At 38.5% G+C, this 25,820-nt stretch overlaps 1 protein-coding gene across 1 annotated transcript in view; it reads left to right on the top strand.

Moving 5' to 3' along the window:
* The window catches only part of CCDC141 (coiled-coil domain containing 141), a 294,918-nt gene that overhangs the window by 220,734 nt on the left and 48,364 nt on the right, over positions 1-25,820 (top strand). Inside the window, exons 19-22 of the mRNA XM_036743398.1 lie at positions 7,956-8,096; positions 8,511-8,705; positions 10,207-10,390; positions 12,311-12,423. Of these exons, the coding sequence (XP_036599293.1) occupies positions 7,956-8,096; positions 8,511-8,705; positions 10,207-10,390; positions 12,311-12,423 (633 nt within the window). The remainder of the gene's footprint in view (positions 1-7,955; positions 8,097-8,510; positions 8,706-10,206; positions 10,391-12,310; positions 12,424-25,820) is intronic.

The raw sequence follows: 25,820 nt of genomic DNA, 5'->3' as shown, positions 1-25,820 counted from the left end.
CTGACTCAATGGTCTATAATTTGCAGGTTGGGAATGGTAGACTGCTAGACGAGAGTTAGTATTGAAAGAAAGGAATAGGAGGGGAGGGGAAGAAGGAAAGGGCTCCTAAAGGCCCCAAGATATCTCCTGCTTTGATACCTGAACTTTGAGCAGCACTGTCTCTTTCTCAATTTCCTCTTTTAAAATGTTCATACTTAGAAAAGCACCTGAGGCCACAGTGGCACAGTTAATAAGATACTGGACTTGGAATTTCAGTGTTTCAAATGATATTTTATTATTAACAAAATTAAAAGAACCATATCAATAGTTAACTTTTAAAAAGCATGTCAGGTTTGAAAAATGTTTTACATATGTTAAAATCATTTGATCCTCACAACGACCCTAGGAGGTTGGTGCTAGTTTTGTTGTGAGTTGTTCGTCTTTTGTTCTTGAAGAGGTCCATGACATCAGGAAGGTGATGCCATGACTCACAAAGTCACCAGCCTCACTTTCTCCTCCAGAGCCATCTAGGTCCAGTGGACAGAGTCAGGATGACTGGAGATGGCCCAAGATGCAGTGGGAGATCTTGGCCTTTGTAAACTAAGGTCTTTTCCAGTTCTTACTTTGACTGAGGCAGTGCCCATTCAGTAATTAAGGCCAAGTAAGAAATAATCCAAGGAATGGCCTCTTTTACCTAATCAAAAAAAAATCAGTCTGGGAGGGAAAGACCCTCAGGGTTTCTGGCCAAAAGAGAAACAATTACCATTTACATTCACTCTGAGCCCAATGAGAAGCATAGACTGGCTGGTCTCTAAGAGTCCCTTCTAGTTCTAAACCATGATCCTGTGGCTAGAATAGAACACACACACTCCCTTAATCCCTAGAATGACTAATTTTATCAGAAAGCTTTTCTTTAGTTAGATATAGACAACAGTGGGCTAATGGAGAGGAGCCCGCCTCAGAAAGACAAGGACAGAAAAGGATTTGAAAGGAAGAAAGGCCTTATAAAAAGGAGAGGGGTCTGAGGCACTGAAGTTATAGAGATTTTACAGTGGTGCCCAGGGGCAGTTATAGTAAAATAGTTGGCTATTTTGATGCATTTTCTCTCATGAAAAATGTCCTCTGTTGCCTATACAAATGGATTGTAGCCACGCACTGCCTATAAATGCCAGGATTTGTATACCAGGGTTACTTCCATCCAGGTCCGGCAAACCAAAGAAATGCAAACTTCACTTCAATCTTTGTTAATTGTTTCTGTCTCAGTCTACTTATTTTCAACAGACTCAGAGGCTAATATCTGACTCTGACTTATTTTGAAAAGGATTATAATTTTAAAGTAATAACTGTCATTTTTTTCCTAGTCATCTCCCTATAAAATGTACTTATTCCATTAAAATCCTACTGATTCTTTGTTGTAGAGTGACAATGACCTTGGTTCCCTGAAGTCTATTTTAACAGTGTTAACTCTGAGAGTATCTATCAAACTGTTAAGTCCTCAAACTTTGGTCTAGAAATGGACCCTATGTCTCTAGTTCTATGACTGAAACAACTAAATTTGGAAAGACTCATAATAATAACTGACATTTATGTGGTACTTTCAATTTTCCAGTGTTCTTTTATGTACTTTCTCATCTACACCTTGAGAAAATCTTGTGAGATAGGTATTATAGGTATCATGTCACCCATTTTACAGATGAGGAAATCGAGACTCACAGAGGTGACCATACTTATGTGCGGTCACACATCCAGTAAGAGGCTAGTGGATGTATCAGTGGGTAAAGAGCTGGGCCTGGAGTCAGGAAGACCTGAATCCAAATTCAGCCTCAGATACGTACTAGCTGTGTGACCCTGGGCAAGTCATTTAGCCCTGTTTGCCTCAGTTTCTTCATCTGTAAAATGAGCTGGAGAAGGAAATAGCAAACCACTACAGTGTGTTTGCTAAGAAAACCCCAAATGAGGTCACAAAGAGTCAGACATGCCTGAACAACAGTAATATCCAGTAATTATCAGAAGCAAAATTTAAACCCAGGTTTTCCTAATTCCTAGTTCAGTACATCACATTCACTAGACTATGCTATGTTTCCTCTCCTCATAAGAAAAATGGCCACCAGATGAAGAGCTTTTACTACATCCACAGCCTCTCACGAAGACTATTTGGTAAGGTAGAGAGGGGTAAGGTTTGTGTGCACCTGGGTGGGTCAGTGGAGAGAATGCTGGTCTTGGAGTCAAATGTCACCTCCCATACTTACTGGCCATGTCATCCTAGGCAAACCACTTAACTTTTCTCAGCTATAATTTCCTCATTTGTGAAATAAGAGGGTTAGACTTGGCTTCTGAGATCCCTTCCAGCTCCAGATCTATAATCCTACAGTCTGTAAAAGGGGCTTTTACCTCTACCAATGAAATCATAGATTCTAGAGGTAGTAAGTCAGGTAACCCGATTTCAGTTGCTTTTTTTCCATATGTAGACTGGCCCAGATATCCTCTGTGGAAGTGCTTGCTAATGTCAACTCTCTAAAGTGCACCCCCAAAATGATAGGGGAAGGGACAGAAAGACCAAACACTTAGAAATCCAAATTCCCCCTGGTTTTCCAATAGTGCTTTTTTAAACATATGAATATGTTTTCATTTCAATCACCACAATGTTATTATTATTATTAATTATTTTGGTAAATCCAATATATGGTGACTCTGGCATCAGCCTATACCCTTATCAGTTCCCTCTTCTGATACTCTCAAGTTTAGCAGTTGGCTTTAGACATCTCTGACCATTCTCCACATTTGACAGGCTGACTAAAATTAGAAACAGCTGCATGAATCATGACACCACGGATGAACAAGAAGGATGCCTAGTTCTGTCAGATGAGAGAACAGAAGCAAGATCGTGGGGTGGGGTTTGGAGGGCAGAATAAACCAGGGATGGAAGGCTTTGTAGGTTTTTTTAAGTTGAAGTAGTAAGTGAGAACTTTAGGAGTGGCTAAGAGATCTTTCTATTGCTCTAGATACAAAGTCTTCCAGAGGATCTTGCTACTGCTTATAACTTCCACTTAGAATAGTGGTAGAACTGAATGTGGGTTGGGAAAAGCACATGGCTTTAAGTTTGAACTGGTTCTCCAGTGAGGCCAAAAGGGAAAAGTATCAGCAGCTGCAAATGTTAGACAAGAGATCTCATGTGTCAGAAATGAGCCGATCCCATTTCAACATACCCACGTTGCCATGAAGAGATTCTCTGGCCTTATAAATCATCTTTGGCAGAAGGGTATAAACTGAAGTAAACAGAAATAAACTCTCACTCATCTTTTATCAGTATTTCTGGATCTGAACTTGACTTTTCAAGTTTCATGGTATGGAGTTGACGGATTAGATCTAAGACTTGTTCCTTATCAACTTGGCTTCAGAGAGATATTAATCTTTCTATGTATGAAGGAACAGATGTAGCAAAATGAACATCACACAGAGTCTCTACCTTTACATTTGACCAAAGTTTTGCTGCTAATTTTTTGGATTTGGGTGGATTTTAACAAAGAAGTTAATCTGTCCAGGGGGAAGAAAGTCAGATCAAACTAAATGATCTTTTGGGATAATGGAAATGATCTAAGGGCATATTGTGGGTATTCTCTGTTTTCTCAAACATGATAGATAGTATGCCTGGAGCTGCAAATGAGTATAAGTCAATTATGCCCTTTGGGACCATGAAGGCACCTGCCACAGTTATGCATGAATATAGACCATGATATTTTGATCCAATAGTTTAATTCATTTCCCCTCTTTGCATTAAACTCACATGCCTTCCTAATCCCCAGATGACAGAGAATTTTAAAACTTTGTTGATTCTTTAGTAAACATGTTAATTGGACAATAATACAATTTTTTAATTTGACAATTCTCCAACCAATAATCAGCTAGATGCCCTTACTTTGAGAAGTATCTTTTATAATTTTGGATCATATATGAGTTTTTTCTACACAAAGCATGTTACTTAAATGTTATATTTTATAAATGGAGATATCTAATGTCTCCATTTCCTTTATTTACTCATTACTTAAAACTTGTGTTTAATAATCATATTTAGTATATTAATATCATAAATACTATTAATCATTTGTAGGTAAATCTGGATAAGAGTTCTAGCTCTTATGTGATAATAGCAGAGGCAATGCTGATGTTGTTCCAATTATTCAAATCAGCTGGCACTTTGCCAGTGATTTCCCTAGGTGTTAAAGATAAGTCCAAAAGACATCTTGACCGTGTTGACCCCTTGAGATGTTTGTTCCCATAGTATAGCAGAATTTTAAATAATCACTCTGATATAATGCATTGTAGGGCAGCCAGGGTGTTATTATGACACTAATAACTGGGCATGTGTGCAATCTTTATTGCTTCTGAAATCATTTGTTTGCTGTCATTAAGAGATGGTTTTCATGTTATCCCAGCTTCTATTAACAGCTCACATTTCACAGTGTCTTGGAATAGACACTCAATAAATATTTATTGAATCGAATTATCAGCTATAATATGGCCAAGCCTTTCAGATAAATGCCTCCATATGAATTTAAAACAAGTATTGCTTATTGTTGGGTTCCTCACTATTTTAGGGGATGGTGGGGAGAAGAAAAAGTAGGGGGTTTCCAGTGCTTCCTGTGTTGGTAATATTTTCAGTGGGTTCTTAAATTCTGGGAAATATTTGTCAGGCTAACATACTTTATATTAGAAAGGGTCAATTAAATGTGGAATCAAAAAAGTAGACTTTTCATTCCATGGTTAGATATTCTCAGTTGTCATAAAAGAATTTTGCTTTCCTTAGATGAAACATTGATTTCTTTTGGACTTGGTGTTCAATGACCTACAAATGTCAAATCTTTTCCAGAAAATACATGAAGAATATAATTGGTTAAATCATTTAGAGCAAGAATTAAATGTTCTGCAAGTTCCTTTTGGTTCTGTTCCTCCACTATACCAGTTATGCCTCATTTTCAGTTCTCCATTTACCATCTTTACACAGACATTTCCTGGTGACATTTTACACATAGTGGCTATTTGTGAGAGTTGATCTGAGTTGAAAAACAAGGAAAGAATCTGACTAAGTCAGAGTACATGTACATATACAGGATATCCAAAAACTCTTAGTAGATGTTTGAGGTAATAAAGCTTAAACCGCTATTAATATTTTTGCTATACCCCATATTTAAACCACTGAATATAAGAATGACAGCATAGTAAAAACAAAGAATACAGGTAGGTCCTGATTAGTGTGGGAAATGGTCACATGTATTCAAATTTGTACTTTTCGAAGTTATAATTCTGTAAAATATTGTGGTTAGTTTCAGTTCAATGGAAATACGTAGTGCGAATTTAAAAATTTTGTGACCACTTCAGAAAATTCATTATTCATACTAAATAAGACCTAGCTATCAATTGTTTAGAGGACTTCAGTAATAAGATAGTAATTCCTTTGTGAGTATATTATAATCAATGGAGCTGTGAAAGCAGGCGACCTGAGTTTTTACTCCCTTTTTCTATTTATGAACTGGATTCAAAGCCTTCCCTCCTATAGTTACTAGCTGCGTACAAATCAATCAGTGAACAAGCATTTATTAAGTACCTGCTATGTGCCAGGCACTGTGCTAAGTGCTGGGGATACAAAATGAGCCAAAGGACAGTTGCTGCCCTCAGGGAGCTTACAGTCTAATGAGTGAGGCTATATGCGTACAGATATATAGAGAGCAAGATATATACAAGATAAATAGGAAATAATTAAGAGAAGGAAGGTAGTGGAATTAAAAGGGGTTGGAGAAGGCTTCCTATGGAAGGTGTGATTTTAATTGGGACTTACAGGAAGCCAGGGAAATCAGTAATCAGAGTGGAGGAGGGAGAATGTTCCAGGCATAGGGGAGAGCCAGAGAGAATACCTGGAGCCAAGAGATAGAGTGTCTTGTTGGCGAGGAGTCCAGTGTCGCCGGATCAAAGAGTACCTGTCAGGGAGTAAGGTGTAAGAAGACTGGAAAGGTAGAAGAGTTGGGTAGGTTATAAAGGACTTTGCCAAACAGAGCATTTGCTACTTGCTTCTGGAAACAATAGGAGGCTAATGAAGTTTACTGACTGGAGTGGTGGTGGGTGGGTGACATGACTACCTACATTTTAGGAAAATCACTGTAGTGACTGAATGGAGGATGGACTGGAGTAAGGAGAGGCTTGAGGCAGGCAGACTCACCAGTAGGCTATTGCCATAGTCCAGGCATGAGGTGATGAGGGCCTACATGAGAATGGCAGCAATGTAAGAAAAGAGAAGGGGGTGTATTTGAGAGATATTGCAAAAGTGAAATCAACAGGTCTTGGCAACAACTTGGATATGGGGAGTGAGAGGTAGTGAAGAATCCAGGATGACTCTTAGACTGCTAGCCTGAGGGGACTGGGAGAATGGCATTGCCCTCTACAGTAATAAGGAAAGTAGGAGGGGGGAGGATTTAGGGGAAAGATAATGAGTTCTATTTTGGATATATTGAGTTTAAGATGTCTCCTAGACATCCAGCTCAACATGTCTGCAGTTAGAGGTACAAAATTGGAGGTCAGCAGAGAAATTGGGGCAGGATACGTAGATTTGAGAATCATCAGCAAAAGATGGTAATTAAATCCATGGGAGCTTATGAGAATGCCAAGTAAAGTAGAATAGAAAAAAAAGAGAAAAGGGCCCAGGACAGAACCCTAAGGGACATCTGTGGTTAGAAGACATGATCTAGAGGAGGATCCAGCAAAGGAGACAGAGAATGAGGGGTTACATAGGTAGTAGGAAAACAGGAGAGAGTGGTATCCCCGAAACCTAGAGAGAAGAGAATTTCAAGCAGAGAGTGATCAGCAGTGGCAAAGGCTGTAGAAAGGCTAAGGAAAATGAGGATTGAGAAAAGACCATTGGATTTTAACTTTGGAGAGAGCAGTTTCTGTGTAATGATAAGATCAGAAAGCAGACTGTAAGGGGTTAAGAAAAGAGTAAGAGGAGAGAAAATGGGGGCACATATTGTGGACAACCTTTTTGCGGAGGTTAGCTACAAAGCACGGAAGAATATAGGACAATAGCACAGATGGACAGATCAAATGATTGTTTTTTGTTGTTTTTTTTTTTCAGGATGGAGGGCATGGGCATGTTTGTAGGCAGTAGGAAATAAGTCAGCACAGAGGGGGAGATTGAAAATAAGTGCTAGAGTGGGGATGACAGAGGAAGCAATATGTTGGAGGAGATGAGATAGAATGGGATCACTGGAACAACCAGTCTGAGTTTCCACTGATAGAAACGTCTAGTTTGCAGTCCTGTTGTGAAACTCAAAGAGATAATATATGTAAAGTGCTTTGTAAAATGTGTCAGAAATGACAGCATCAGAAATTGTCTTGCTAGGAAGCCTAGGAAATTGAACCTAGAGTTCTTAACCTGGGGTCCAGGGACCTCAGGGGGTCCAAGAACTTGAAGGGAAAAATAAATCACATCTTCCTTTTCACTAACTTTTGGTTTCCTTTGTAATCCTGTGTATTTTATTTTATGCATTTAAAAACATTCTCCAAAGGGATCCATGGGCTTTACCATAGGTAGATATATTAAACATATATATATATATATATATATATATATATATATATATATATCTGTATATAAATACATGTATACCCACATACATATGTATACATATGCACTATATATTTGTATGTGCATGCATGTGTACATACAAACATATGTACAAGTCTATATGCATACATATACACATATAATCTACAATGCATGCATATATCTATATGTACATATATACATACACAAACAAGAGTGCATACACATATATTCTTCTCTGAGTGGACCTATTTTCTATTGAACAATGCTTTAAATATGCCACAGTACATAAGATCGATCAGTACCTTCATATACTGAGATAATGAATCATTAAATTAACATATTAATGTCATTTAAAACACGCTTTCTCTTTCTCCAATTGCAGCATCGAGAATCATTCAAAGATATTAAAAAGAAATTTAACAATTTGAAATTTAACTATTCCAAGAAAACAGAAAAGGCTCGCAATTTGAAAGCTCTCAAAAACCAAATTCAACAGGTGGATATTTATGCTGAAAAAATGCAGGTATGTATTAAACCTCATGGACTACACAAAAATCTCTGTTGGTTTTCATTTTTCTGTTCTAACATCCCAATTAACTATTGGCTTTGTGCACTGTCAGAAGCTGACAAGGACAGTGTTTCAGCAACTCCTACTATTTTTAATGCTCTCGGACTCCTCACCTAAGAGTAATTTATGATTAACTACCATGATTCTAATGCTTTGAAAAGAAAAAAAAGAGCTCTGGCTGACCTGAAAGAAAAAACAATCTTAAAAAACACGTACTTGTGATCATTAGGATTTTTAAAAGACAATAGTGAAGAATCTCCATTTTTTCTAAGTTATTGCTCTTAGGAATGCCTCTGTCATTATAAATAGAAATGATTTTTCTTATGTTATCATAACTATAAATATAATATTAATTTTTCTTTTGCTCAGACCCTAAAGAAAAAAATGGAAAATTTTGAGAACAAAATATCTGATTCTTTATTAAATTATCCAAACGATAAAGTAATGATACTCTTGGAATCAATAAAGGATTTGAAGAAACAAGTGGATGAATTTGGCAGAGTTGTGGAAGATTACAAGAAGAATTTGGATCTGACTGAGCATCTTCAGGAGTTGATGGAAGAGGTACTAACCCAAGCTTGAACAAAGTTTTACAGCTAAGAGTAGAGGAACAATAATGAAAGGATTTGGTCTAATTGACCTGAAGTTGCTCATAACATTTGAGTGGATTGGGAGGCTTACCTTAAAGCAAATAATTGTCCATTTCACAAATTAAATTTTTAGACATAGAAGAAATGCAAGAGGTTGCAAATAAGCTAATAGATATTTAAAATCACCTTGGAATTTGGTAAAAAATACTCTAGATATTTATATATATTCCTCAAACTTTGAAAGGATTCAGATATTTCTTAATGTGTCTATATTGGTAGGAAGAATTATCCTGGGAATATTTTTGTGTTTAGCAGTGGTGGTGAGATTTAGGTTACTCTATATGGGAATAGGAGATTGATCTGTGATTTTTTAGGGTGTAGGATCCTGTTTGTGATTTTCTACTATGTGACCTACACAAGGTCAGATAACTATCAAGTGTTGGAGGGTAGATCTGAGCCCAGATCTACCTAACTTCAAGCCCAGTTTCCTTTCCATGACACCATATATGGATGCATGCATATATGTACATACAATCAATACACATGTATGTGTGTGTGCATAAAATAAATTATGAATAAATGTTTTCATATTATGTACCTAGAAAACTTCATACTATAAAAGCATTGTGCACAATATGATAGATTTATTATGACTAATGCACAGTGTGTGCAGTTGTTGCCTTTAATACAGTTAAATTCATCACTTAGACATTGCATTAAGGCTAATCATTCTTCTGTATGTGAACCAAGTTGACAATTTTGTTGCTGCTATGTGACATTTATTTAAAGCCTAGCTCCTAACAGGGTTGGGTTTTCCTTATCTCTTACCCTGCAAGAGGGCTTCTGTCCTGTGTCAGACACATTCCTTTCATCATTGTTATTTATTTTTAGTGATAAAACAGTTTCAATTCTCCTCTAGGCTCTGGAAATATGACTGGTATCTTTCCTGAATGATAGGTCAAAGTGCTCCTCCCTAAATAAGCTGCCTTCTGTTCATGGGTTAAATACTATCCCTACAAGTGGTTTTATTTGGACACATTAACATGTTATATTGACAGTAGATTATACTTGTAACGTAGAATATATTGGTTGATTCTAGTTGGTCCTTTTTTAAAACAAATCTTGGAGTCAATCTTTGGGACTGTTTTTAAAAGTGCTAAATGCTAATTATAAGTAAGCTTACTTTTGTTAGCAGAAAGTAATTCTCTCTCAAGGTATTGTAGAGAAGATTCAGAAAAATCTAAGGAAGAAAAACAACCAGATCAGAGCCTACATTTCCATAATCCCTTGTTTCTTTGTTACCCAGATACAAAACGAGATCACTTTCTGCCATCTGTTTTATTATGATTTAGAAAATGCACCCAAATGAGCAAGGGAATTCTTGGAAATGAAAAATAGACCCTTCAGCAGCTACCATCATGAACTTTACACAGATGGCTCCTTTTCAATCTCTTTGCTCTCTCCCATTAACTTAGTGTCAATTTTGGTGCGAAGAAGCCAGTGCTACGGTTGTTAGAGTTGGGAAATACTCCACGGAATGCAAGACAAAGGAGGCTATAGACATTCTTCATAAACAGTTCAATAAGTTTATCATGCCTACGGTGCCTCAGCAAGAAGAGAGGATTCAGGAGATCACTGCCCTGGCTAAACGCTTATATGGTGAGAGCTCTTTTAAGGCCTCTGGTGAAGTGCTGTTGAACAAATCTTTACTGAGTCTAATCCTGTGGAAAATGAGCATGCTTCAAGCCCTTGGGGCTCCTCACCACACTGACCTGCTCTAAGACTCAAGATGAGTCCCAAATCCAGCAAAACTAAATGGAGGTGATCAGAGAGAGGAAATTCTACAAAAAGAAGCTAGAAAACGCTAGCTTTAACCTCCTTCTTTCTCTAACATGTTGCCTTCTCTTCACCCCATTCCATTGTTCATTTCTAGAACAACAAAGCCAGAATAAAATAATAGCATTGGGCAGCAAAAAATAACGGAAGCTAAGAAATTGAGACATCTTAAAGACAAAAGTCATGGAAAAAAAAACAAATAAAAGTACCCCCTTTACCCTTTAAATACACAGAGAGTTAAGGAAAACTGCTCTCGAATCTCTGTGAAATGTTTTGGGCTCATTGTGGAGGAAAGAAGAAAAAGTCCTTCTTGCTTCTTTTTTTTGCGAGAGGCAACACGGTGTCAGTTTGTAGAAAACTGACCATGAAACCAGAAAGATCTAGATTCGAGTCCTACCTGTGAGAGACCCCTGCAGCGTGACCCTGGGCAAGTCACTAAACTTGATATAGTCACTTAACTTGACATAGGCAACTCTTGGGGGTCTTGCCAATAGAACCGTAATTAAAATGATTGGTAATTACCCAGAAATTATGTCTCTTGGACTTTTCATACATCACACTCCCTAACCTGATAAGTTGCAGAGAATATGAATACCAGCATTGATAGGGTTTCCTCATCTGAGAATTCCCTCTGCCAATGAAATCTCAGGTCCAATTCCCATGCCTGTCCTGTATTCTCTTACTCAGTTATCATTTGGCAAATATATAATCTCTTTTTTCTTCCTCCTGAGCAGGAAATACATCCTACCTGTCAGACTGAGAAATCTTACCTTCCTAAAGCCCCTTTAAACAATTCCCCTATCTGAGTCTGTCGGCTGGGCTTGGACAGTATGATGATAAAGAACCCGATAAGTATGTTCTATGAATTCTCTGGTATCATTCCTGTGAGACCAAGGATAGTATTCACTGACCAGGCAAATCCAGCTTGGGTGGGTACAGCACCAGGTGGCCACAGAATGCTAAATTTGATGACCCATTTTCTGCCAAGGGGATATTTTCCCTTTGGACCATGATCAAGTATCTAGGAATGGGTAACCATCGTGGCTCACAACGTCCTTCAGTCAATATACATGCAGTTCCTTGTTACATTACACCTCTGGTTTTTCCAGGTTTGCCAGAGGGATGGAAAATAAAGCAAGAACACAAGTAACACAAAATAAAAGCAAGGGAGACCAAGAAGAGCCAAGAATTTGTTGTAATCAAGTATCCAAAGGTTCCCCCCCCACCCCACCACATCCTCTTACCACACTCTCAATAGCAAAAATACACATTTAGGAAACAAGTAAAAATTATACCTCAAATGGAGTCACAAAGAGTCAGATATTACAGAATAACAACAAAACTTAGGGTTATGAGTAAGGTGAGGATTTCTAGAACTCAGGGATCTAGAATATGTCTTATGTGTGGGTGGCACATAATTAGAGCCTTGGATGGAGATGGGGGATCTCCAGAGGCTGAAATGAGGAAAAAGAATATTCCAGATGTGGAGAACAGCCCATTCCAAGGCAAGGAGGCAGGAGATAGAATACTGATGTTGGAGAACAGGAAATCCTATCAAACAAGATGCTTTTAAGCCACTCAGTCTTTCCTTAGGAGAGTAACCTCCTGGATATTACAGGTACTTTGCCAGGATAGCTGGCTGGCTATCATCCCCTGGCATTCTAATGATATGATGGGGTTTTTGGACTTTTTCCCTGAAAGATTTACCTTTAAGTAGTTTCCCTTCTTCCCATCCTTTGCCAGGTCTGGAAGAAGGGCAGAAGTATGCTGAGAAAATAATAACAAAACACCAAGAGGTTCTAGAATCTGTTACTGAATTGTGTGGCTCACTAACGGAACTTGAACAGAAACTGGAGGTAATTTCTTCTTGCCAGAATATATCTTTTCAAGTAATTTTTAATAAAAATGTGTTGATCAAGAGTCTGGTACAAAGATGTGTTAATGAAAATTCTCAAGAGACAGAACAGGCCCATTTGTTTCACAGCTTTCCAACATCATTATCTGGGTGTCTCCTATAATTAATTCTGTTTCTTTTCCATCATCGCAGAGGGGAAAAACATTACCGAGAATAAAGGCGAAGTAAAATTGTACTGGTTGCTCAGATTATATTTTTTCCTGTGCCATTTGAAGTAGAATAAATGCTTACTGTGAAAACTAAAGTAACTGCTAATAGTCATTAGGTTATATACATATATATATATGTCCATTACTAGACGATGGATATGGATTTTCTCTATATTGAAGGCCCAGGGATAAAGCACATCTTCATTACATTTATAATCCATTGGATTTTGAGGAACATTCAAGTCAAACATTACATTCTTAATGGAATAAAAGTAATCACGGGCAATATGGAAAGAAAGCATACTTGGCAGTATCTAGATGAAATTATTGCAACTGGCTGAAAATGAAAAATTCATTCTTTTATGAAAAGTTTCTGAGGGATCTTATAATTTGTCTCCACTCTGCCAATCCAGATTTCTCTCTCACTATTCCATAGCACATTTCAGTCCCAATCAGATGATTGCCTAATGTAGCAGCCATGCTCTTTCTGTTCCCCAGTCTTTGTTCATAGTGAGCGCCCCACCTCCACCCTCTTCCATCCACTTCTCTACTTCCTCTCTATCTGCAATGTCAAGTTGAAGTTTCATTTGCTACATGAAATCTTTCTTACCTTCTCTGATCCATACAGGACTCTTCCTTCTCTGAAAGAGATAGAGAGGTGGTCCAATGGATAGAATGTTAGGCTTGAAATAAGGTAGATCTGGGTTCAAATTCAGCCTCAAACATTTTCTACCTGCAGAAGACTGGGCAAGTCACTTAACCTCCATTTATTTCAGTTTCTTCAGTTGGGAAAATGGTAATACCACAGCACCTGTGCCCTTCCCCCCACTCTGAGGGCTGTTGTGAAAATGATAATGAAGTAATATTTGTAAATATTTACCTTAGTGCCTGGCAAATAGAGGGCACTAAAATAAATACTCGTTTCCTTCCTCTTTCTGAGACCTTCAAACACTTCTGTAACTTAACCAACTATGTGTCATTTCAACTAGATTTCAAATTCCTTGAGGTAGGTGGAGTATTCCTCTCATGTTATCCGTAGTACCACCTGTCACAGTGCTATGTACATTAGTCATTACCTAGAAACAGCTTACAGCATAATTGAGGCAAGATATACATATATGAAATATTAAAATAACAATGCAATCTAGTATGTGAATAAATATCTGAAGGAAGTATGCAGAAAATAAGTTCTACAGCAGTTCGGAGGAGCGGAGAGACTAATGTAGGAGGTCTAGGTTTTTCCATCAATCAACTCTGATTTCAAGCAAGTAGCTTTACTTCCCCCAAATTAGGAGGACAGGACGAGATGACCTCTAAAATCCTTTTAGTTCAAACTGTCTATATCCATAGGGCATAAGACCCAGAGCTGGATTCTTAATGATTCTGTGACAATGGCTGGATTCCTTGATGACTCCTATCTTCCCTCAAACTTTTGCCGCACTCCTCACTCCATAACTGTCTCAGAGCCAAATGGAGCTGCATCAAACCCTTACCAAATTGCTTTTACCAAGTGCCTCCGCCATTGGCAGCCCACTTTCTTCAGCAATCTTCTTCAGTGGACTCAATGATATCTCCTTTCTCTTTTTAAACGTCTCCTGCTCGTTTTGCTTTTGGCATCCATCTTTCTATTTTTTTTCTACTTCAGTTAAATACTTTTATCACTCCACCCTCACCCTACCTCCAACACCTCAGTTCCTCTGAATAGTTTTCATTTATAATGATTCTATTCTTCAAAGAAATCTCCCAAGGTACTTTTTCCCCTCAATGGGTCTTTGAACTATCAACCTTTACTAAAAATGCCTCCCTCACACAAGAATACTGAACGGGAAAAGTAAGTAATAACTCACTTCCTCCCTGTAGAATCCCTAGTTTCCATTAAAGCAATATCTTGCCACTGGACCCAGATGGCTTGGGAGGAGAAAGGGAAGTTTGTGACTTTGCACAGCTCTCCCTCACTTAAATCAAATTCACTTGCAAATCATGGCATCACCTTCCTGATGTCATGATCCTCTTTGAGAACAAAGGACAAACAATTACAGCTTAGATACTACCTTCTATATAAGGTCTTTCCCAGCTCCCCCTTCTTCTAGTCTTTAATTATTAAAACACTCTTCTTGAAATTACTTTTTATTATTTTTCATAATCTTTATATTTTTATTTTTGAAATAGCTTTTTATTCTTTTTCATAAGCTGTGTATTTGTTTACTGATGTATAACAGAACAGAAGCTGCATGAATACAGAAACCATTCTGTTTTTTTATTCCTATCACCTACCTTGCCCATAATGGAGACTTCATGAAAGTTATATTTAATTGAATAACTTTGTAAGCTACATAGGTATACAACTGCCCTGTGCAGCATATGTTTTACTGCTAAAAGACCAAAGAATTACATGGATCATTTAAAAATGAATATTTGCTCAACTGTAGAAGAGGCCAATATTCTTTTCTTGGCCTAGGCTTTCTCTAATAACCACTTGCGTAAAAGAGAGATGCTTGAAAGAGAAATGCAGTTTTGGATGATCTTAATGAGTTTTGCAACTCATTACCAAAAAAGCCAGCAAGACACAAGCAGGGAATCTACAAGGAAATTATGGATAAGGTAAAGACAAAAGTTAAGGAAACAGAGAGCTGTTAATGGCTTGATGTCTTTTTTTTTCCCCAAGTGAACTCATTATCCATTGCCAAAAGATACGTGTGTTGTTACTTGAGCAACTTTCTCAGTACAAATATATTTTATTCTTTTCTTTCCCTAGATTTTTCTTCCATTCTCCTTTTGTCTTACTAAACTCCATTTCTCAGAGGCTTTATTTTCAGAAACTTACTGTTAAACGAGGAGTCAAAGCTAGTAAAGGTGTCCAAGGTCACTTCTTCACACACTCCTCTCCCCTTGTTTTTCTCCCTCCTTGCTTTTTCCGCAACTTTTTTTTCTCTGTCCCCTTGTGTTTTCTCCCTAATCATTTGTTTTTATTTTTGTCCTATATATCAGAAAGCCTTATGAAATCTGATGAACAAAATTATGTTCTTCAATAATGTACTATGCTTCACTTAGAGGGTCCAGTTACCAGAAGACCAATATAATCTTCTGGAATTAATGTCTAATTTTGCCTCTGAGATAATTTTCTAGGCGTATGTACTGGAAAATTAATGTCACCTCCATATAAGAGCAGAAAAGATAAATTCAATGATGTAATAAGAGAAATGCTAGTAAATGGCATAAAGACATAAACATGTGAATGAATATAAATCTCATAGGAAAAACATAGCTAAATACAGGAAATTTTTCCTATGGAAGAAAATTCGTGTAAAAATGTAAAAAAAATAGCATGTTAACAAATCTCTTTTTTTTCTCATTTGTTATATAGACAGCTAGGTAGTACAAAGATAGAATGCTGAATATGGAGCCAAGAACGCTTGAGTTTATATTTGACCTCGGATACCAGCTGTGTGACCCTGGGCAAGTCACTTAACTTCTGTCTGTCTCAGTTTCTTCATCTGTGAAATGGGAGTAATAACTATACTTACCTCCATGGATAGTCGTGAAGATAAAACAAAATAATATTTATGAAGTGCTTTGCAGCTGTGTGGTAGAGTGTATAAGGGCATCAAGCCTGGGATCAGGAAGACCTGAGGTCGAATCTGGTCTCAGACACTTACTAGCTGTGTGACCCTGGGCAAGTCACTTAACCCTGTTTGCCTCAGTTTTCTCACCTATTGAAATCATGTGGAGAAGGAAATGGCAAGCCACTTCATTATCTTTGCCAAGAAAACCCCTCATGGAGTCACAAAGGCACAATTGAAACTACCAAAAAGCCTTCAAATACTGTTAGTCTATTCCCCACCCCCAACCCTAACCCATTCAGTTTACATAAAGAGGTAACTAGAATAGAAAGAGCAGTGACTTCAGAGTCAGAGGACCGGAGTCCAAATCCTGCATATGATGTTTGGATTGTATGTTCAGTCACCCTTCAAGGGCCTCAGGTTCTCATGTGCAAAACGAGAAGGCTGGACCAGATTGGCCTCAGAGATCCCTTCCAATTCTGTAAGGAAGGTTCAATTAAAACAACACGGGGGCTAATAAAAAGCAAATCTGCCACCTTTTATAAACAACGAAACCTTCACAATTAGAGCAGAGTCAGGCCGATACTACTGTGCTATATTTGGCTCTGTGCTGCCTCTTCTCAGGCTTCCTTTCTGGCAAGTGTGAAACAAGGCACTCTAGCCCCCAACCACCTTGTATCAAACTATCTTTCATTACCAGCAGGCTTCTTAGGGTCCGGAAGCTCTAAAAGATTCCCATTTATCATCATCAGAAGTCACTTTTACAATTAGAGAAAAAAAGTTGTCCTTTGTTAAAATTCACAGAGCTTCTAGGAATGTCCTCCTAGGTCCTTTCCCCCGCCATGCAGTAACATTACCTAGCATGAGTATGAGCCTCTAAGGCTAATGGCATCATGCCAGGTCTATATTCATTTAGCCTTATTACAGAGACTAGAAAGGATACTTCTTGTTGCTATCATGTGATCTAAATAACAGAAAATAATACTAATTTTATTGTGAAATTATGGTAAATAATATACTATTACCATGGCATAATGGACAGAGAGCTGGTATTGGAGCCGGGAACACCTGGGTTCAAGCCCAGCCTCTGACACATACAAGCTGTGTGGGGGGATCATTTAGCTTCTCAGTCCCCAGGCAATTCTCTAAGGCTAAAAATTGTAGAGTAAGTGCCAGTCTGCATTAGTAGAGTGAGTATCCCTCATCTGGAGTTCCTTTGACTAATAAAATTACAAGTCTGGGCAAAACAAACAAAAACCAAAAATGCTAAATTTAGTGTACCTTCTTAATTAATGTACCAAGTATCACCAGACCGCTTTATGAAATATATATGTATACTAACCCAGAGGTTAATAAATAATAAGAAGAAATAATTAAGAAATAAAAATTAGAAATAAGAAATTATTTCTTAATCTCTGGGTTAGTAAATGTATATCATTCGTAATGTATAAACTACCCATTAACGTAAAGACATTCATTTTCACCATTACTAAATGGCCATCTTACCTTAGATTTTTCATAAAAGAAGAACTTTTCCTTTCAGTGAAAACAACTAAGTTCTCCTCTAATCTCAAAGGAACTTTGCCCTGTTGGGCAAGTTCAAGTACTTCCCAGCAGCAACGTGGCACTGATAGACAGACCATCAGTCGTCCAGTGTAAAAGTGATGGAATACAATTACAGCTGTCAGGACCTCTGCTTGACACCATTTCACATATAATCTCTGATGCAATTGGTACAAGACACTAAATCAGACAGACAGCAAAATGGAAGAGCGGAAGCAATAAGCTTCACCTTTAAATAGCTCAATTATGTCTTTCTATCTCATATTGTCACAATTATTTGCAATATAGCTCAGATACAAAGCTCCCCACCAAGCATTGTTTGGTCAGGAATATAAGTAGCATCAGGTGAAAGCTTATTTAAGAACACTGTAATCAACCATGTTGTACTTAGAGGGTGCTGATCTTCTTAGCAAAAATGTTTGGGTCACAGGGAGCAAATCCCCAAAGCTACAAGAATTGCTATTGTGACTTTGCCCCCCAAGATAACACTATTCCTCCCAATCTCCCTACCAATGAATATGGGCATTAAAACTGGGTAATACGGTAAACGAAATGGTAATCTTGCTGCTAGGAATTAAAACTTATTGTCTCCATTGAAGCTACAGATAAAATGTTTAATCTCATTCATTATTCAATGAAATTATTATTTCATTAAATGTTTAATGCCATTCATTATTCTAAGGTAAGCACATACAAATTAGAAAGCCATAGTACTGGAGGATCTCATTTGCCTAAGGCCGCAAGGAAACTGTGGAATAACAAAATGTCAGTGCCCTGCATTTTTGGCACAAGCTTGACAGAGACACTATTTATTAATTATTCTGATTCTAAACATCCCTATCTAGAGAGAGAAATCCAAAGAGGAGAGTTTCCCTAGGCCTTTGAAAGTTTTTCTGCCCAAGACATTTTCAAGTTACAGTTTATAGGGCTCAAGAACAAAGACAAGTTCCATAATGACCCAATAGAGTTCAGAGTTCAGGTAAAAGTTCACTGAACAGTTTTCCTTCTTCAAACCTAACCAGAGTCATTGAAAATGTCCCAAATTCTGAGGAATGATTTTCCTAAATGATTCAATTCAGTTAAGTCAAGTCAACGAGCACTTATTAAGACCTTATAACATGCCAGGCCCTGTGTTAAATGCTGGAGAGTCAAAGAAAGGCCAAAACAATCCATTTCCTTAGAGTTCATTTTCTAATTGGGGAGACAACATGCAAACAGCTACATACATATCCACACAGGGTAGAAATACCATACTTTAACGAAGGCCATATTCTGATTGGAGACAACATGCAAACCCTGATACGTACCACCCTGTGGTTACCACTCTAATCCATTTCCTATGAGCTTAGAGTTTTACATTTTTCATCCCATTTTCTCTCAGAAAGTGAAAAGGCCTTTCTTTAAAACAAGGTGTCAGCGAAGGACATTGTTGGAGAACGTATAACTAAAGAAAGACTGGCAAGCATTCCTCATTCATATTAGAAATGTTGTAATGTGTAGGTAGCCTAAAGAGGGAACAGAGGGGAGCTCAGTATATTTCCACATGGCTTAATGGCAGAAGTGAGTTAGGAACCCAAGCCTCCTGACTCTCAAACTTTCCTTTCCCCTCCCCTCCCCTCCCCTCCCCTCCCCTCCCCTCCCCTCCCCTCCCCTCCCCTCCCCTCCCCTCCCCTCCCCTCCCCTCCCCTCCCCTCCCCTCCCCTCCCCTCCCCTCCCCTCCCCTCCCCTCCCCTCTCCTCTCCTCTCCTCTCCTCTCCTCTCCTCTCCTCTCCTCTCCTCTCCTCTCCTCTCCTCTCCCCTCCTCTCCTCTCCCCTCCCCTCCTCTCCTCTCCTCTCCTCTCCTCTCCTCTCCTCTCCCCTCCCCTCCCCTCCTCTCCTCTCCTCTCCTCTCCTCTCCTCTCCTCTCCTCTCCCCTCCCCTCCTCTCCTCTCCTCTCCTCTCCTCTCCTCTCCTCTCCTCTCCCCTCCCCTCCTCTCCTCTCCTCTCCCCTCCTCTCCCCTCCTCTCCCCTCACCTCCCCTCCCCTCCCCTCCCCTCCCCTCCTCTTCTCCCCTCCCCTCCTCGTCTCCCCTCCACTCCTCCTCTCCCCTCCCCTCCCCTCCCCTTCCCTCCTCCCCTCCCCTCACCTCCCCTCCCCTCTCCTCTCCTCTCCTCTCCTCTCCTCTCCTTTCCCCTCCCCTCCCCTCCTCTCCTCTCCTCTCCTCTCCTCTCCTCCCCTCTACTCTCCCCTCCCCTCCTCTCCTCTCCTCTCCTCTCCTCTCCTCTCCTCTCCTCTCCTCTCCCCTCCCCTCCTCTCCTCTCCTCTCCCCTCCTCTCCTCTCCCCTCCCCCCCTCCCCTCCCCTCCCCTCCCCTCCCCTCGAGTCCCCTCTTCTCCTCTCCCCACCCCTCCCCTCCCCTCCCCTCCCCTCCCGTCTCTTCCCCTCCCCTCCCCTCTCCTCTCCTCTTCTCCCCTCCCCTCTCCTCTCCTCTCCTCTCCTCTCCTCTCCTTTCCTTTCCTTTTTTTCTTCCCCTGATAGCACCCAAGTTGCTATCTCTAAATGAAGCAAGTGTTTTGCTGACATTGCAGCCTTTCAAAAAATACAAGACATTTTCGCCTTTCTATTTTATCATGTTTACAATGACTGGAAATAAAACTGAAAGGATTCAGGAGAAATAGTTCAGTGGGGCATCCCTAAGTCTCTGGAGTAGTAAACAATCAGCTCTAGGGAAAGCAACTCTTGTCTGTAGACACGGTAGGGAGGGCCCCTTTGGGTGGGGCAGCACAGGTGATGGAGGTGACTAATACTAGTGATCTCAGTGTACTACAAGACAATTGGAGGTATCCCTTCAGTTGCCACCTGCTCTCTTAAGGTCTGCCTTCAGTTAAAACCATAAGGAATTTCTTTGAAAGGAAGAGTCCCTCTTCTAGAAATTCTGATAACCTTGAGTTTCCTCCCTTCAACTTGAACATACTTGAAGTGACCTCAGGATTAGGAAAGAGATTTTTGGAACAATGGGTGCAACATAGGCAAATTTATGACATTTGTGTTCAACTCACTTTCAGCATCTTTCTTTAACCTTCCTTGGAAGCATCTAGGTGGCATGGTGGATAGAGTGCTGGGAGTGGAGTCAGGAAGACTTAAGTTCAAAATCTAGTCTCAGACATATTATATGACACTGGGCAAGTCCCTTAACCTCTGCTTTAATTTCCTCAACTACAAAATGGGGATAATAGCGTTCACCTTCCAGGGTTGTTGTAAGGATAAAATGAGATAATATTTATAAGGTGCTTAGCACAATGCCTGGAACTTAGTCAGCACTATATAAATACGCTTATTCCCCCTCCCCTTCCATTTTTCTTTTTTACTGCCAAGGGGCCTAGTGACCTCAAATTACTCTCTGGATGCCCCAGATACCTCATGTACCTCATCTAAACCTTCCTTCCTCTGACAACACCCAGTGCTCCACATCTTTCTCTTCCCACTTCTCAGTCAAACTTACTTTTCTTGAGTCACATTTCCTTAGAGACCTTCTGCCTAATTGATGGGTATTGGATGATCTCAGAGATGAAGCTGTATAAATATGGTACTTTCCCAGGTGATGTATATATGGTTTTGCCCCAAGTGTCAAGAAGTGACTTTAATTGGCTGTTGTGTGGGAGAGAAAGGGTCATACAGCAGGTATGACTTAATTAAGTCATACCACATGGGTGGCTTTCTACTTATTTGGTCCTGCCTGCAGAGCTATTATGTAATCCCCTGCTCAGTTAACTGATTAGGTAGAGAGTCTCATAATAGCCCCCACAGCTAAATAGCCTATCTGTCTACATGACTATAAAAATTCATTTTGTCAGTAAATCCTTCCTCCAGTACAGGAGAATAAATGAATCAATTTGAATGAAATATCTGTATGAAATGCTTCATGAAGAACCTGTTCAGATATGAAAAGACCATTAGGCACGGCTGTATGTCCTGGTTTATTCTCCACCAAATGGACCACCTCCATTCTGTGTTATACATAATATATTAGAATGCATATCTTATGTGTGTATTAATTTGAACTTTTTGTAGACTACATGCATGAAATCAACTCCCATTAGAATTTATATTGACAAACATGCCAAGAATTCTTTCAACATCTCTGTGAAATATAGCTAATGAGGAGTTGATAATTAAGTAAAGAGATCATACCAGCACTTCTCCAAGGGCTAGATGGACTAACATTCTTGAGTTCTGAAAGAACAGGTAGATGCTGTTCCATTGTCAATGATCTCGAAAGATTGTGAAGAAACAAAGAATCTCAGTAGGAATTGAAAAAAGGCAAATGCCCCCAATTTTAAAAAAAAAAAGGGAAAAGGGGAGAAAATAAATTCTGGAAAATATAAGCTGGTGACTTTGATTTTTGGAAAGTTCTAGAACATTATATTCAGGAGATGAATAGTAAACATTTAGAAAAGAAAATGGTGATCCCGAAGGTCCAACATGGCCTCATCAAGAACAAGTCACACTAAACTAATCCTAGATCCTTTTGTGACCTGGTTCCTAGATAGTAAATCAGAAAAATGCTGTAGATAGTATTTGCTTAGATTTTAGCAAAATGTTTTTTTGAAGTGTCTTGGGCTATTCTTTGGAAAAGATGTAGTTATGCATGGAGTAAAAGATAGTACAATTAGATTCAGGAATGATGGAATGATAGACCCTAATATTAGTGATTAGAATAATTTGATTTTAATTTGGAAGGAATTCTACAGGGATCTATGCTTGGTTGTGTGCTAAGATTTATCAGTGATTGGGAAGAAAATGTAGATAGAATGTTTATCAAATATTAGATGACTCAAAGTAGAATAGGTAGCAACATTTATGAGCACCAGATGGTAGATTCAAAAAGATTTTCTTGCTTAAACAAAATCTTTTTAAATTAGGTAAAAAATTTTTTAAGTTGTATTACTGTATTTTGTTTTTACGTTACAAACTTTTACAAATTACTCTCAGTTAGTAAGAGGTCTCTTGTAACAAAGTAAAACAGTTAAGTAAAACAAATAATATGGTGACCTAATCTAAAAGTATATAAAATACTTCACATTTGTCACACATTCCCTCTATTTCAAAAAAAATTAACAGTAATCTATTTTTTCTCCTGCCAACCCTGGGAAAAAAATGGAAAGAAAAACAAATTGCTTATAACAAATATGCATGGTCAAGCAAAACAAATTCCCTCAATGGCTATACACACACACACACACACACACACACACACACACACGCACATGCACACACACAGATACACAGACACAGACACACACACACACACCCACCAAATGTATGTCTCATCCTGTACCCTAAATCTATCACCTCTCTGTAATGAATAGTATGTTTCATTAACAATCTTTTGGAATCATGAATTGCCATTGTATTGATCTCAGTTCTTATAGCTTTCAAAATTATTTGGTTTTGTAGTATTATATTTGTTACTTTATAGATTGTTCTCCTTCTTCTACTTCTATAAAAATTCTCAAAATTGCTTATTTGTATAATATTGATGCAACAGTATAAATTGTTCTTCTGGTTCTTAATACTTCATCATTTATCGGTTCATCAGGTCTTTTTGAAATCATCTAGTCCCTCATTTCTTACAGCACAATAGTAGTCTATCATGTCTAGTATTGTATCCCAACTTATTCAGCCATTCTTTATTTAATAGGTATCCCCTTAGTTTCCAGGTTTTTTGCCACTACAAAGAAACAAAAGCTGCTATAAATATTTTTGTGCACTAAGGACCTTTCTTTGATCTCTTTCGGCTATACATCTAGCAGCGGTATAACTGGGTCAAAGAGAATGCAGTGTTCAGTAATTTTCTGTATAGAATTCTAAATTTCTTTCTAGAATAATTGTAATCATTCGCAGATCCACCAACAGTGCATCAATGTGCCTGTTTCCCACAGCCCTTTCAGCAATCCTCATTTCCTTTCTGGGTTAACTTTGTCAAACTTATAGAAGTGAGGCGGAATATCAGAATTACTTTAATTGGCATTTCTATAATTAGTAACGATTTGGAGCATTTTTAAATGGCTATACACATTCTGGGTGTCTTCCCTTGAGAAGTGTTTGTTCATTTCCTTAGACTGTTTATCACCTAAGGAAAAGCTCTTTTTCTTATTGGATGAGAGGAAATAAAATATGAATAAATGTAAAGTCTTAATCTTAGGCTCAAAAACTTAACTTCACAAATATAAGGTCAAGATATAATGTGTGTAGCTAGATCCGAATTCCTTTGAAAAAAGATCTGAGGATTTAAATGAAAATGAGGTTCAATATGTGTTAATAGCATATATGGCAACTAAGAAAACTAATGCGATCTTAGGCTATATAAAGGGAGGGACCATCTTCATATAATAGTTCTGCTATACTCTGCCCATGTGAGATCACATCTGGAATATTGTCAAGTTAACGTGCCATATTTTAGAAAAGATATTTGTACACTAGAAAGTAACCAGAGAAGGACAATTGTCATGGTGAAGGGCCTTGAGTTTGTGCCATGTAAGGATGATTTAAAGGAACTGGGAGTGTTAAGCCTGAAAAGATTTAGAAGGGACATGATAATGCTCTTCAAGTACTTAAAGGGCTATTTTGTGGAAGTATTAGACTTGTTAAGGTTGCCCCTAGAAGGCAGAACTAGGAGCAATGTACAGAAGTCACAAAGAAGTAAATTTCAGGTTGTTATAAAGGAAAAAAAAACTTACAATAAAAGTTATGTCAAAGTAGAATGACTGCCTCTGGACCAAGTGGGTTCTCCTCTTTGGAGGTATTCAGACATTCAGCAAAAGCTGCGCAGTCATTTGTTGGGTGTCTGTGTTGGAGAAGGAATTCTTTTTCAGGTGTGGGTTAAACTAAATGGCCTCTGAAGTACCTTTCAGCTCCAAAATTCTGAATTTCTGTGAGAAATAGTTAGGAAACTGATAGTCTTACTAATGTACAATTTTAAACAGAAAACAGCTTCATTTCTTGTCTGATGGATGCAAAGTTAATCATTTAGAATAAATGATATCAGTTATTGAATTTACCTTGTGAAAGTTTGTTTCTAAAAGGCAAGATGAGATTTCCTCCTATAAAACTCTATGAAAATTCTGATTGTCTGTATACACCTTATCCTGTAAACAGTGGGGAGCCATTTAGAGTTTTTGAGCAATGAGATAAATACGGAAAGCAGTGTTTTGAGAAAATTAACCTAGAAGTGATGAGCAGGATGGATTGGAAGAAGAAAGTGGTGGCAAGAAGAGCAGTTAGAAGACTATTGTGGTAGTGTTATGGGGAAAATCAAGGCCTGAACTATACAGAAGATAGTAAGAATGAAAAGAAAGAAATGGCTTTGAAAGACACTGTGAAAGAATAACTGCAAGTCACCTTTTCTTGCCCCTTTACCCTCATCCCACGCATTCAATCAATCACCTAGTTTCTTGCTTCTCTAATCCATCCTTCAAACATCTGTCAAATTAATTTTCCTAATGCTTCAGTTCAGATCTATATTAGAAGCTCCTTTTTGCCCATAGGATCATAAAAAAAATTCCTTAGCCTCACCCTTAAGTCCCTAAACGGTATGCCTCCACCCTACCTTTCTAGTTCCATTTAATCCTACACTTTGGTCAGATATCAAAGAAGCCAAGGTTATCCACTGCTTCCCAGGCCATCACCAGTCATCTTGACTCTTGTCTTGCTACTGGATTTTGATGACTCTGGAAGAGAGAGTGAGGTTGTCTCATTTAAGTCCAATTCACATGCAAGTCGATATCACCTTGTGATGTCATTGGTCCTCTTCGAAAATGAAGGACAAACAAAAACTACACTGTCCCCCATGGCACATGTTCTGGCCCAACTGTTCTTAGATCTCATTTTAAACTTTCCCACATTTGATCAGGTTAACCACATGTTAGATTATAAAGAGTAATTTGTAGGAAAAGAGCTTTGTAAAGCACTATTTAAACATAAGCTCTTATTACTTTAAGGATTTGTGATTTCCTTAGAATGGGCATACCCTCCACTGAACCAGATAGCAGCCCCACTCCTGCTGTGCTGATGGTCTTAGAGAATTGC

Source organism: Trichosurus vulpecula, chromosome 2, assembly GCF_011100635.1.
Source record: "Trichosurus vulpecula isolate mTriVul1 chromosome 2, mTriVul1.pri, whole genome shotgun sequence".
In the NCBI taxonomy this organism is placed as follows: domain Eukaryota; kingdom Metazoa; phylum Chordata; class Mammalia; order Diprotodontia; family Phalangeridae; genus Trichosurus; species Trichosurus vulpecula.
The sequence above is the reverse complement of the archived record's forward strand: the minus strand, read 5'-3'. Positions and strand labels throughout refer to the sequence as shown.